The following is a 15,301-nucleotide window of genomic DNA, read 5'->3' on the forward strand; positions in this document are numbered from 1 at the left end:
TCTGACTTACCTACACACACACGACCATCAACTCCAACAACCAAGCCAGGTGGACAATCACACCTAAATGAGCCTTCAGTATTTATGCAATGGCCATTCATGCAAATTCCTGATGTCTGGCATTCATCAATATCTAAGAGGAGGCAAGACACTTCAGCAATGAATCTGTTTTTAAACAAAGTTACAGCTAATAGTTTCAGAATATTATCAAATTACTTTTTGATAGCGGATAACAGTATCTTTGTTATATTTCTAATAAAAATTTAATCTTGGAATAATCAAAACTCCAGCTGCACAAACAAATAAAATAACCCCAAAACATGCAGAAGAACTTTAGGATTAGAGGTACCTCATTTTCTAGATCAAGCAAAATCAATGATAAATTTTCCCCTTTGTCCAGGTCGTATTTTAATTTTTCTTTAAAGCATGGCTAAAGAGCAATAGACACAAAATATCCTTATGATGGTTAATTTTAATTTCAAAGAAGTTCTTTGAAATTAAAATTAACCATCATAAGGATATTAAGTGGTCATCAATTTCTAAGCACAACTGCATGTTATTAAGAAAAGCACAACAAGTAGAAATGGTTAAAATTCAAATCAGAAGACTAACAATTTAGATTATTTACTAGAAGTGGCTTAAGTCCAAACATACCTCTGTGGGCAGCAACAGGTATTTTCAATTAGTTTGCTGAAACTGGAGCTAAATCAGACTGTATTCTTAAAACATTTAATAGAAGTTTTTAGTGATTGCACTTGAAGAAGTTTACAATGCTGTGTGACCCGTAAAATGACTCAAGTGCTATGCACTCTGAATTATTAAAAAAATGATGTGGAAAATATGTGTGTGTGGGTGGGGCTCATCAATGCAGAATCTCTCTAACACCTTAAATTTACCATACTGCTGCTCACTTTGCCATTTCACAAAAGGCCTGAATATTTTGATGCATTTACAATGCTCCAAGACTTTTCACAAGGCAATTTATTGATCATTCTGGCTTTCCTAACACTATTAAATACTTCCTTCAGTAAATTAAGGATCTGTTTCCAGGCAGCTAAAGAAATCTACTTTAGTGAGTAGCAAGGTGTTACATATTGAATCAATTCATGTTACCAGACTGCCATTCTTGCAGAGATGAACAGACAGAAAAAGCCTTTTTCCATCAATATCCCCCCAAATTTCACATACCAGTACAGTAACGTCCATCTGGAGCCAGGACAAATCCTGGTTTACAGATGCATTTAAAACTCCCATCCTCATTTATGCACATCCCATTCAGGCACATGTTTGTGGTGGCACACTCATCGTGGTCTACAAGACATTGCAAAGAAAACTGCTTTTAGTTTCTCGCCCTCCAGAAGACAACACAGTGAAAACAATCAGTCAGGAGTGGCGTGGCATATTCCTTCACTTGAAGATTAATTTCTGATCATAACTCTGATAAAGTATCTCAAGAGTTTTCACTCCACAGAAAAAGCAGCAATTTTTTTTTCATGTTGTATATTTCAGCATATTTCAGCAGGCTGTGTATGAAAGGACAGGGTGTGTGTCTTTCTTTCATACATGAGAGGATAAAAAGCTTCCATTGCCTGAGAGAATTAAGCTTGTTGTTCATCTAGCAAGGCTTTTTTTGACACCATGCAGCCAAAGTTAAAAACAGGTATTTTCTTCAGTAATGCTGATTTATGGATCATTTGCTGTGAAGCTTTATGGAAAAACATTATTATCAGGACTCTTGAGTAGAAGTGCAGCTTCAAAAACAAAAATTACCTCAAATTTTCTTTGAGATCATATGGTTCTGTACAATAACTATTTGAATGAAGGGGCCTCTAAGTTCACAGTATTTTGAAGGTAATTGAAGCATAATTTCTAGAACCACCAAGCTAATGCCTGCCCCATTCTTTAGAAGGGTCCTTACCCACACAGTTTCTTCCGTTTGCAGTCAGCTCAAACCCAGCATTGCAAATGCACTGGAAGCTTCCCTCAGTGTTCACACACCTCCCATTTTTACAAAGAACACCATTCTGAACACACTCATCGATATCTAAGGAGAAGAAAAAACAAACCAAGCCAAACAAACGAAATCCTACACAAGCAGAGAACTACAGTTAAGATAAAAATGCATTCAGAGGCAATTAGTGCTTTGCAAAATACTGGCACATCACTTAAACATTACTTAGAAAAAAGTTCAAAAATAAGTTAAGAATTTTGTCTCCTTGCATCAGGGAAAAATAATATTTTTACAGACATGTACAGCAAATGCTACATTTTGTGAAGCTTTGCAATTTCTTCATGAATACTTTTAAAATATGATGAATACTTTCATCTGCATGCATACACAAAAAAGCACCTGTCATTTAATTATTTTTTTTTTTTAGAACTCCTGTCTGGGAAATTCCCCGGATGGATATTCCGGAATAATGGATAAATATTAAAAAACAACAACAAAACAAATGAGGCGGCAGCCCAGATCTAGAACGCCAACCTGATCTAACATTGGGATTTACTGAAATTGCACTCCCGTCTTTCAAATTCAAATGGAGCCTGATGCAAGGGGTCAGAACTTCTGCAATGCCAGCAGACATGGAGCATTTCTTACCAATGCAGGCTTGCTTGGTGGGAGTTCTCTGGAAACCTGCGTGGCACTTGCAGTAATAGGAACCAGGTGTGTTGACACAGTCCCCATTGGAGCAGGGGTTGGATGTGCACTCATCAACATCTGCTGGCAGCACAGAGAAGCATTAGTGACCTCACAAAGTCTACGACTTATTTTTTTTTTTTCCCCCAAATCTGGAAGCTTCTGAGTGAAAAAGTTGGTAACTAGCAGCCAAATGCTAATTACTAAAGCCTGTTCTTGGTGAAAAATCACTGCTTTGCCAGGAACACGGGGCTGTTCTTGGTTCAGCTAGGCAGGCATTTGCAAGAAGTGAAGTGGCACTGCATCACTGCATCATTTGGAAGTATCTTCGGGGCCAACAGAAAAAGAATCTTCTTGAGGATTTTAAGACCTAATGGTTGCCTTAATGGTTGATTTAATACAACCCAGTTTCATTTAACTCAATGGCCATTTATGCTCCTTCACAAGAAAAAACAATATTAATCAAAACGGGCACTTCAAATTGAGAGCAAACCATGGCATCCAAAACCCACCTCTATTATTTTACAGGTTTGCTGTAAAAAACTGAGGAGGGGCTGCACACCAGCAGGAGGGATTCTTAATGAGACCACAGCCAGTGCCCCACATCTCAAATATTTATGCCCCACTGCACCCTCCACCCCAGTCTTTGCACTGAGTGATGCCAGATTTAACCTAACCCTTTTCTATAATGTACCTTACTCTCCTTTCCAAAAGTTTTGGGTATTTGGGTGCAACCAAAAACATTTTAACCAACTGAAATGTCAGCTAACTGCTCAGAAATAACTCTTATTTGACATGGGGCTCTGAAAACTTCCACAGTTCTTTTCAAGAACCCTTTCCCAAATTTGATATCCAGTAGTTACCAGTGAGTCAGAGGTGTCTTTGGCCACGACAGCTATTCCCAGATCTAAAATAACAATTGTTCTTCTGTAAACCCTCCAGGGCCCTGTAATCCACTGGAGCAGAGTGGGTGTTTCCCACTCGTAGGGCAGGACTGCTGGATCAGTCCCTACAGCAGCTCCTAAAGGACGACCTAAGCAGCTGATCTCTGTTAGAGCTCAATTTACAGGTGACAAATGGATCCCTTGATGAAATCCCCCATTTCTTTATCTGCAACTTTTGCTAATTTGACTTTTTTCTCCAGCTAGGCTTTACTTACACGTACTTGTAATTACTCATCTCTTCATTTAGCCAGGCTTTTAACACCACAAACCCAGTGGTGATTTGCAGGAGTTTCTGGCATCTGGCTGAAAGCTGCTGTAAGAAACTCTGAAGCTGATCAGTTCCTAACAATGATGATTTTCCCAAGCATTTTGCAGTGCGTGCTTCCAGAAATACCAGGAAAACCCCAGGGCAATTTTTGTGTTCACTTCCACTCACTCCTTACCAAATCTGGTTCTTGAACTTAGCTCATTACATCTTAAGAATACTGCGATGAGGCAAGAAATTGAAATCATAAGGATGTTTATGTGTACTTTCTAGAAAGTGCTGTTCCACAAATAACTTCTAAAATCACTATAAAAGATGGCAAAAGATTCGTTTTGTTCTAATTTAATCATAAATAAGACCACATATTTAACAGGAATTACTGAGTTAATTAACACAAAGTTTAAACCCAGAGCATCACTGTACAAATAGAATCTGTGTTCACACAAGTCACTGATGTAATTGCCTGGTTTACAGCACTCTTGGTGCCCAGATACAATCTGTGTAAACAGCTAAATGAATAAAGGAAAAGCAAATGGAAGAATCAAACACCTCCCCTCACAATTAATTAGCTCAGTCACATTTGCATACCCACTGATCACTGCAGTAAAACCACAGGAATTGAGACAAGATGAAGAAAAGAGGAATTCAGGGTGTTGAATACAGAGGTATTTAACCTGAATACAGAGGTAGTTAACCATGAATTTTTACGTGCCAGTCTGTGTCACTGCAGTAGCCCCCTGCCCTCATGTTTCTCTGCCATGCCTGGGTGTTGGGATCCTCTTTGTCATGAGTGGGGTGATTTTTCACCAGAGGTGATTTTTCCTCAGTGCTCAGCTGATATAGGAAGGGGTCAAGGAGGATTAAACACCACCCCTTCAGAACAAAGTCCTCAGCTACCAAGAGAACATCTGAATCACATCTTGACAATAATTTTTTGTCAAGGGCCCTATAATTCAAATGAATTTACTGTATTTATATCTTGCTTTATTATAAGGGAGCACAGAAGGAACTTATAAATACTTCATGCAGCACTCATCTGTTTTGTTTAGTTTTCCTGCAGAGAATGACATTTAGGACCTTCTCTATTACAGGCTCCACCTTGCTTCAAAAAAAGCCCATGTTCATGCTCCAAAGGATCAAACAGCTGACTTGAGCTTCGAAAATCCTTCCAAAGCCATGTGCATCCTTCATCCACATGACTTCCACATGAAATATGCATCTTAAGATGGTCTTATTTTTATAAGCTCTTGATAACTGGGGGAAATGGCAAATGTATGTTAATATAAAGGAGTTGTTGGCTTTGATTTTGCATTGAAAGCATGCATATTCCAGCAGTATAAACAGGAAACATTTAAGACAGAGATATTTAACCCATTTATTCTGTCTCCCAGCATGCCCCCTTCAAGGTCAAATGTTTGTCTTTCAGCACTTGCCTCACACTCATCTCCACTTTTCAGTTTTTCATTACTAACAATTGTCAGAACTCTATCAGACACAGTGGGAAACTTCCAAAATCCCCTTAAAAGACTTACTGCAATGAGTCTGGAGACAAAGGATAAAATTTTAAATAGGCCTGTTCGTATTGACAAGACAACTAAAATTCAACACAGCACACCTACAGGTTTGCTCCCACTTTTTTAAAAGTCCCCACAGTTTTATCCAAAGTTTTTTTGAAACAAATGAATAAGGAAAGGTAATAAAATTAAAGCTGTCTATTTTGGAGAAAAGGACTGACCATTCAGAGTCAGACCACTTAGGACACTCACGGTCCTTGGCCATGTTCTGTTGTGAAGAACAGCATAATGCAAGTTTAGGTCAGAGACAAATACGTAACACCATAGTTTTTTGGTTTGGCAGGATTAATCTTGAAACAGAGCTTTTCTTAAACTCTACAGAAAAATATGTAACCATTTCTGGATTTAATTTATTGCTTTGGGAGCAGACAGAGAAGTACAGAAATAGTGTTCATTTATGTGCCATTAACCCTATTACCAATGCCCCAAGACTGTTCTGTCAGTAATAAGATAAATTTCAAAACTATAATACAGAAATCTACTATAATTCATATATATATATATATATAAAAATTAGAATATATATCCTGCCTATATCTCCAAGAAACTTTCTGTGTAGTTTGAAGCAACTACTGTTTACAAATCTCAGATTCAGGAGGGAACTTAAGACACTTTGGCTACTTCTTTATAATACAATTAGAAAATAACAGTGAAACAAAGCTGTGCTATTTATAGAGTTGACAGTTATTTACAATTTACAGAGTTCACCCTCTTATAAAACATCTGAATTCAAGCAGCTGCTGAAAGGCAAACCACTGCAGAGCTGAAATTGGTAATGACTGATTTATTTCATGCAATAAAAAAATGGGCAAAATGACACTTAAAATTTTTTGAAGCCATTTTGGAGGTCTTTTCCCATACTTTCCATGTGGGACAGCAGTGTAGCTGGCACTGCACCTTCAGCTTTTGTTAAACCAAATGAAATTTTTGTTTTGATCCCAGTGCATCCAAAATTGTCTCTGCTTTCAGTCTATTCATTCATGCTGAGGTAAGCATTGCAAAGTCAAGATTAAGTTCCTTAAGTGAAGACACATTTTTACTGGGCAAATACCTACAAACTAGATAATTAACCAGGTCAATTTTTTTTCCCCCAGTGCACCTATCAACCTAACCTCACAGTTTTCAGGCACTGGGACCCCAAACTGAAAATCAGATACAACTTCACTAATTATCACAAGCATGGAGTAGAAGGGGAGCTGCCAAGCAAGTGTCCTGCAGGGTGACCCCACAGAAGAGTCAGGGGCAGAATGACAGCCACATTATCAAGAACAGATTGTCTTTTTCTGTCCCAGCACCCAGATAAGTAAAGCCGATGGGCCTTTCAAACCACAGATTATTGCCATGCTCCAATGACACCTGAAAGACTAAAAAACTGGAGTTCACACAGCTCTACTTGCTACAACCTATGTGCTTCAGATTTATTTTCAACTTGACCCCCGAGTAACAAAAATATTAATACAAGATGTAAACTAGATTTCAAAAAGATCAAGTAGCCCAGGACACCAGATAGTCCTTGAGTGTCAAGGTCCACAGGGTTAAAAATATTACTGATTTCAGTGATGCAAAATCTAGTGCTGTAACAAAGGAGCCAGGGTTCTCCATACTCCTTTTATAAAGAGCAGCCATGCAAGACAAACATCACAAAACTCCTGCTCCCCTCTCATAGTGTCATTATGGCTCCTGAGACCCAAGAATGCAGCAAGAGATAAAGCCCTTTGAACCTCCCAGTCAGAGATCAGAGGTACAGAAAACTCTCACCCAAATAAAAAAGATAAAAAAGATTCCTATATCATAAAGGACAGCTTGGAAGAATAACTATATCAACCTTCAAGTCCAAAAAAGTGAAATGAAGAAAGTACTGAACTGCTTTCTTTGTATAGTGAGGATAAGACAAGAAAAAACAAAAGGTGAATCTTTTTGCAAATGTAGTGTTTAAATAAGGCTAGATGTTCTGAAAACTTTCTGGATATTTGACTATGGGAGCAGTGCAACTGCTTGGGGAAGTGGTGGCGTGCCTGTTAACTGAGTTTTCTTAAAATGAGTGTACAGTGGCCAGGAATGGTGCAGGTACAACCAAGCTCTCTGATGCAAGAGAGAACTGAACGAAGAGGAGAGCTGCAATCCACAACACATTAGAAATTGATTCTCAGCCCACACTCACTGTGAGGCAAACCTATTGCTAACAAGCTCTTGTGTGGTATTTTTCAGTCACAGATCTCAATCTCTTTATAAAGACTCAGTAAACAAGTGTTCAATCCAAAATATAACCAAAAATTTTTATTTAGGATCCTATACATTAATCAGTGTATCCTGCATAGAGGGTTCCTCTCCACACAACCGTCCCACAAGAACCCCCAAATCTTATATTTTCTCTGAAATAACTGATGAGTTTTGGACACTGCAAGAGCGAAGTCCACAGGAATTGAATAAAAGTATAGGATCCTAAATTCAGTTCTTGTTATATAAAGTTAGCATTCTGTATTTTCATCTAAATGCTACTTTAACCAGAAGTTAATTAACACAATTTTAAAATTATTTTGTATCTTTCAAATTATCATTAATCCTTATGAGGAGGCAAAACATAAATTCTACCCTTCATCATCTTGATCATAACAATACTACATCCCAAAAGTGGAGCTTTGTCAGCCTAACAAAAGAGAAAATGAAGCAGAACTTACTTTACTGAATGTGACAAAAATGCTCCAGAGCCTTTAACTACAGGAGCAGGAATACTCAACAGCAGTATTTGCAATTCAAGATTTTTTTTCTTGGTAAGAAAACAGATAACTGTCATAGAAAACTGAAATTATTCTTGTGTAACTAATACCATGGTCTTTGCACTCTATCTGAAGAGCATCATCATTAAAATTAATATGATTTCTTTTTGTAAAAAAGCCCAGGTTTTAAGCTGAAGAATATTAGAATAATGGATTTTGAAATGTGCACTCACCAATACAATCCCCATTTTCATCCTGCTTATATCCCATGTTGCATTCACATCTGTAACTAGAGGGGGTTGGTATACAACGTCCATTCAAACAAAGGTTGGGATGGTGCTTGCAGTTGTCTATTGTCTGGTTGAGTATTGCTAATATAAAAAAATCAGAATGAGAGACAAATATTCAGATTTTTAAATGGAAGTAAATATGAATATTATACTTGGCTTCAGAAAGGATGTTGTGAGGTGCACAAACACATTAAAAAAACCTTTTTCAAAGCACTATCTGTTGACCTGACATTAAACTAACAACAACAAACAGCTCTTGGAAATAAAAAAAAATGCATTAGACAAACATTCTTAAATATTATTTACCATTTCTGTCTATAGCCTGATGAGTCTGTTAGTGAACTGAGGGATAAACCACAATTTGTGTGAAAGTCAAAGCAATTTTTGGTGTACCTGTCTTAATAATACTTCTTGCATTTTATGATCTCTATGGTTCTGATGCCAGGGGTGTGTTTACACATGTCATGAGCAATGTTCACATCCATGAGACTTCTGCCAGAAAATTATTCACCTTGGGCTTTCAGCCAAGGCAGTGTTTCTGCAGAGTAAGTAGGTTTTACAGTTGGAAGAGAAAATACAGAAGATGTTTATTTTTAACCTTGGTAGTTTTTGGAAAATACCTAGAAATCTGGAGTTTTATTAGTGCCAACAAAGACACCTCAACAGGCACAACACAGGTGCAGGGACTCTGTAACTGAAGTCGTGCAAAAACCTCTTGCTACATCCTGATGTATCAGCTGAGGTGTTTAAAACATGCTTCAATGGCAAAATCGTTTTTAAGTGTTAAGAACGCCATACTATATCCAGACTGAGCAGTAAAAATAAAGGAAAAACAGAAGGAATCGTGTAAAAAAAAAACAAAAAGCGAAACAAGTCAGAACACGAGCACTTACTCAGCCCTGTAATGATCGGGCCACTTCCAGTGGGGTTGTGACCACCTGCTCCTACCCCTGCTCCGCCCGCAGCTGGGGAGAATCCGTTGCTTCCTGGGATGGGGATGAAGCCAGCTCCTCTTGGTCCGAATCCATTCCCATTGCCCCCGGGATGGAAGCCGTTCCCTCCCGCTCCGCTGCGCCGGGAGCCGCCTCGGGCAGGGGCACTGTCCACGCACAGCCTGCGGTGCTCATCTGTCACACAGGGGGGACACACAGCACACACCAGGTCAGCCTCTCACAGCCAGCTCAAAGGGAAGGCACAGCTCTCCCTGTGTGCTACAAAAACCAGGATGGCAACTCCTCCTCTCCGTGATGTCGCGTCTTCCCCCTGCCACTCCAAGCCTCCCTTGGTCGTGGCAGGTGTTGCTCGAGGAAACAATGAAAAGGAACGCTGTAATTTAGGAATATTTGTTCAAGTGTTTGTTGAAACTGTCTTCTTGATATGTTGACAGCAGCACTGCAACTCACTGGTTTCTCAGAGGTGTTGATAAAGAAAATACCATTCATCAGGGATGCGCGCTATTCCTCTCCGACCAGAACTGAAAGAACAACTCAAAATTGATGCATTCTAGCTCAAAGTCACCCAAAATGCAATGGAACAAGAAAGGAACTGTTCCTTTAAATCAAAATTAACTAAGAGTAGTTTCCTCTTCAAGCCTGACCGCAAAATCTTTCCCATTTCCCAAAAAACTATTTCCAAAGCCAACAAAAGGACATTAAAAAAACAAGTGCCAAACAACCACGGACCAAAAAGAAAAATGGTTAACAGATGGCAGTATCAGTATTAAAACCACGGAAATTAATAATAATGCAATCCATGACCTTATTTTTTTTCTGTTTAGCCTACATCTTAAAGCAGTTTAAAACACCCTGGTGACCTCCAACCAAAGCAGAATGAGCAGCAAGGAGAAAATAATAGCCAAACAGCCAAAATAACAGCAAAAAGCCAAAATGAAAGCCAAACCAAGGGGGCACTCACCAGATCCTCTGGCAGGACACACCTCTGGGCCAGAGGCACTGGCCCAGCAGTGGCCAGACTCACAGCAGCACTGCCTTCTGGTGAACCTCCCGGGCAGCTCCTGGGCGCAGCGGCCGCTCGCAGAGCTGGAGAAACAGCTGCCTGCTCGCTGATCTGGCAGCCAAGGTAAAGACAAAAACCAAGAATGGTGATGCTGATGCCGTTTTGGTTGTACCCTTATTTCTTTTATACATTCTCTTGTGGGGGTCCCAGCTGTCGGTTTTTCTGGGTCTGGACTAAAGGTACTTGAGATCGTAGTTCACGTTCGGACTCGGGTGTTTATTATTTCTTATCAGTAAAACAGTCTCGCCACTGTGAGTTGGGCAGCTTTTCTTCAGAAGGCACAAAATGGCTGTCTCTTGTTTCAAGGTCTTTTAAGACTAAACTATCCAATTAAGAACTGACACCTGGATTATTTTCCCTTTTAACACAATAACTCATCCCAAAGAACCCACAATATAGACTTTTCTGCCCAGTTACAAAATGCCACCCAAACCCATGAAGAAGGAAGAAGAAGCATGAAGAAGAAACCCAGGACAACACCCTGTGCCCTCCATCTTGCTTCCATCCACAACATACTAAAAATCCCAAATCCTAAATTTCTCACCAAGTGATACACCTACACTACTCTCCATAATCTATTTCACCCTTTTGTGGGTTCCAGTCTATCTTGAAATCTAGGAAACTTTCTCCATGAATGAGGGTCAAAATCAGTGCTCCCCTGGGGGCCAGGGCACCCGAGGGCAGAGAGAGAAGTATTCCCTGTGCCCTGGGTTTCCACATTCTCTGTATCCTTTACACATATACTTGTAGCTTTGTAGCCTCATATCGTAGCTTAGTTTCAACATTTTCCTCAGCAAAAAGACAAAGAAAATTCCAGGATCCCTGTGCTGTCTTGGTTCTCCTTAGAAACCAAGGCTGAAACCAGCATTCCAAGACAGACTTTTGTAAACAGGCCCTGGATCTCATCCTAAGGGGAGAGAATCCAGAAGGTACTAGAACTGGGGGAATTACTGCACCAGGCAGGTTCCTGACTGGGGGGCTCTTGTCAGATATAATGATTTGCAGAATCTATAAAAATTGTACATTCATTACACAGTGGGCGCATCTTTGGCCTTTTCTACCTGATGGATTTGTGTACTTGAGGATCCTCATATAAAAGGTACCCTTTTTATCACCCTAATTGTGTCTGACTCATATTTTTAGGGCCAGAGAAAAAGGCATCAACATGAACTCTCAAACCTACCTTCCCTTGTTCAGCTGAGGTAAGGATGAAATGCTTTACAAGTTGTAATAAAAAAAAACAAAAGCAAAACCAAGCAAAACCAAACATAAACCCCCACAACACCCAAACTGCACCCAATAATTATCTGACCCATGTATTCCACACTGGATTTACTGCAGGATCACAAAGGTGCAGCGGCATTAGCCTTGCATTAATCCACCATGCAATCCTAAAGTCTGCTCAGTCCCACAAGGAAATATGGAAGATGTGAAAAACACAAAGCAATACAAACAAAAAACTATATATATTTATATATATAAAAACCCTACTATGGCAAAACCTGAGACACTTCATGTAGCAATAGCAGCATCAATAAATTAATTTAATGATTTTTTTTTTTCCTTAGCTTAGACGTATCTAACGGGAAAAATGCTATTCAGCCTGCTCTGCTCAGTTGACTGAAAGTACAACAGAATATTTAGTAAGGCTACGTGAAAACTACTCTCCTTCAAGGGCAGATGATGTTTCATTGTCAGATGGGGGCATGTGATTTTTCTGCAGGACTCAGGTTTTGGGAGCTGACTTTAAAAATCAAATTGTAAAACACGCCAAAATCCACAGAAATTTTGATCATATTGGAAATCATAGGTTTTAAGTATTCCTGAGGCTAGCCACAATGTATTTGAAGTTGGCACTCCTCAGATCAACCTGAATAACAGAATGTGGCTACACTGTTAAAAAAATTATTATTTTTAAATCACTTGCAGGTCATGTGCTGCTACTTGCTTACATCATTTATCTGCAAGTCAGAAACCCCTTCAGAATGCCTACCCCTTCCCCAATATGAGAACAAACAGCTTTGAGATATCTGAAGTAAGAAGAACCACATGAGATCTAGAAAATACATTACTGTCAGCAATTGTTAAGGTTTTTTACACATGCTATGCAGTATTTATAGTTAATTGGCCAAAATGGTTAAATCACATACTTGAAACATATATAAGGAATCAACATGTGTAAATAAGCAAAATGGTTTTTTATAATGTAGGGATAGCTATTAAATAAACTGTCCTGTAAAAGGTGAAATCTAATGAAATCCAACACTTGGTTTGCTTCATCGATTCTGATAAATTAGTGGCACATCAGCATAATCTACTTAATGTGTTTGAGTTTACTTTTGTGCCTTATGTTGACCACGAAAGGTTAAATTAACCCATGTGAGATGGGATTTGAAGCACCAAGCAGGGATAAATGCTTGCTCCTTTAAAACCAAAGTAAGCTTAACTTTTGGGCTCATCAGACGCAGATTCGAGAAACAAATAAAATTAACAATTCCCATGTTTGCCTGGACAACAGAGTGAGGCCCTGGGGCAGGGGGAAGTGCCAGATGCTGGAGCACCTACCAGGAGTGCAGGATCCATCCACAGACGTGACAAAACCCCGTGGGCAGACGCAGAAATAACTCCCCACAGTGTTGGAGCAAACGCCACCCTCACAAATCCCTGGGATGATGCTGCATTCATCAATATCTACCCAAAAAGGAAAGGACACGAGATAATTAGCATACTGCATTAAAAGGAGGCAAAGAGAGCTTTTCTGAAATGAAGTTGTTATTCAGCTCTGAATAAAATATTGCTGGCGCTTGCTTGCTGAGAATAGTTTTGTTTGCCACCTGTTGGAGGTTTTCCTTGTACATGCACGGGGTGTTTAACACTTCAAGGCACAGAGTACAGGAGAGCAGGCTGAGATTTCCTCCTCCTGAATGACTCAGCGCCGCCTCTGAGGAGCACAGAACAGTATGGAACAGAATGCCAGAACACACATCCTGCTTTCAGGATGAAGGGAGGAGGATGGCACAGAGGCCAGCCAAGGACATCTCTGGGCTTCCTGCGACCACACAAACATGGCTCATGAGATCTGACTGCTCCCTGGCCCCCCAACTCTCCAGCTGTAAGAAAGAATTTTGGCCAAGCCCTTGCAAATGCAAACGAACCTTTTGATGCATTCCAATACTTCTCCTGACTGAAAGCAGAGGTCCCACTGGAACACCAAGGCAATTTTGTGTGTAAATATGTATAAAGTGAGACGTCACCACGCTGATAAATGAGCTGCTGTGTCTAACCAGGGGCTGCCAGATTCCAAACCAGTGGTCCAGCAGTGCAAAGCCCACCTGTGGCTGGCAAGTTAAAGGCAGATGAAGGAAGTTTTTCACCACCTCTGCAAAGCTGCAGGATGCAGGCCATCCTTCCCAACTGCCTACATCCAAGGCAGTTTAGCACTGCTCAGGGGTCTTGTCCAAGAATGACAGGAAGGTGAGAAGGTAAAAAAGCACCTTCCTGAAACCCAGGCAGTGATCAGAGTGGCAGGAAGACTCCACAGTCTTCTCCATGTGGACAGAAAAACCAATTAACATGGAGAACCCTGGTGGAAGAATAATTTATTATGTTACTGGAGCAGAAATGAGTAATTGGTTTTTTGTTTCACTGGTTTTTGAGCCAAATCTCTGTCTCTCCTTCCCCCTCCCTGGTTCTTGCACGTGCAATTATTTCAAAATATCACTATTTCCTCTGACAGGAAATTCTGAGACTTCATCTCAGGGAGGGCTACTTTTAGTGAGGCTGACTGAATATTTTACTCATTTTCTTCCCTTCTCCTCTCCAAAGTACATAAATTAATGGTCTCAGGGAAAATGCTCCAAATATAAGCAACAGGAAATGCAATATTAAGGGAGAGGAAGACTGGAAGCATGAATGGTTCCAGTGCTGCACAGAGGATGGGACATCCAGCCTCAACGTGAGAAAGAATTTAATTGTATGACAAAAATGTTGCAGATTTAGTACCCAGTGAGTTTCTGCCTAACAGACCCAGCCTAGCTGCCTGCAGTTCAGGATTTTTGACTTTTACTGCCAGGGAATGCAGGGTTTTATAAATAACTGAATTACAAGTACCAGAAATGGGGCTCTCAACTGCCAAATTCTAGGTAAGGACTACCTAAAAGTAGTTCTAGTCTAGAAAATAATATTAGAAATTAGTAATACCTGGTAGGACCAAGTCTGAATAGCCTACAGTCTAATGAAATTATACATTGAAGCAGGAAAATCGGAAATAAAACTATTTATTTTAAGGGATTCTTTCCATTTCGGTGGGACTTTTTTTTTTTAAGGCTTTAATCTGTTTCATAAAGTCTTAACCTTTTGATATCAACAGTAGATAGTAACGTATCTTTTTGGAAAAGCAGCAGAGGCATCTTACCTCTTTAGGACACCTTAAATTGCAAAGGGTGTCATAACTAACTACATCTATTTAACGAGTATGAGGTACCTGCTATTTGAGAAGAGTGAGTAGAACACATTTATTAGAACCCTGGAACACAATAAGTAATACTCCCCACCTTTTGTAAAGCAGCAATCATAACTCAAAGTTTCTCTACATTTAATTCATTTCTGAATAACCCAAAGATCTAAGTTTCATTAACTGTGGGAGATAACAACATCCTAAAAATGAACAGCATTTAATTTCTAAAAAGTCAGTGAAAACTTAGTGTATTGTAGACCAAAATTTTTAGGCCAAAAAAAAAAAAAGAAGTGAAGGGTTTGGGGTTTTCTTTTGTTTAACCAAGACACCACATTGGTGGACTGGGTATCTGGAATTTGGTACAATCCCTATAATGGTCTTTCCCAATTTTTTTCAACTAT

At 39.6% G+C, this 15,301-nt stretch overlaps 1 protein-coding gene across 1 annotated transcript in view; it reads right to left on the minus strand.

Annotated features, from left to right (window-relative positions):
* FBN2 (fibrillin 2) overlaps positions 1-15,301 on the minus strand; it is a 121,382-nt gene that overhangs the window by 75,690 nt on the left and 30,391 nt on the right. The window contains exons 8-15 of the mRNA XM_031064055.1: positions 13,010-13,135; positions 10,343-10,495; positions 9,322-9,555; positions 8,372-8,509; positions 2,600-2,719; positions 1,919-2,044; positions 1,189-1,311; positions 11-133 (exon numbers count right to left, since the gene is read on the minus strand). Coding sequence (XP_030919915.1) covers positions 11-133; positions 1,189-1,311; positions 1,919-2,044; positions 2,600-2,719; positions 8,372-8,509; positions 9,322-9,555; positions 10,343-10,495; positions 13,010-13,135 — 1,143 coding nt within the window. The remainder of the gene's footprint in view (positions 1-10; positions 134-1,188; positions 1,312-1,918; positions 2,045-2,599; positions 2,720-8,371; positions 8,510-9,321; positions 9,556-10,342; positions 10,496-13,009; positions 13,136-15,301) is intronic.

This window comes from Geospiza fortis, unplaced genomic scaffold (genome assembly GCF_000277835.1).
Source record: "Geospiza fortis unplaced genomic scaffold, GeoFor_1.0 scaffold1199, whole genome shotgun sequence".
Lineage (NCBI taxonomy): Eukaryota > Metazoa > Chordata > Aves > Passeriformes > Thraupidae > Geospiza > Geospiza fortis.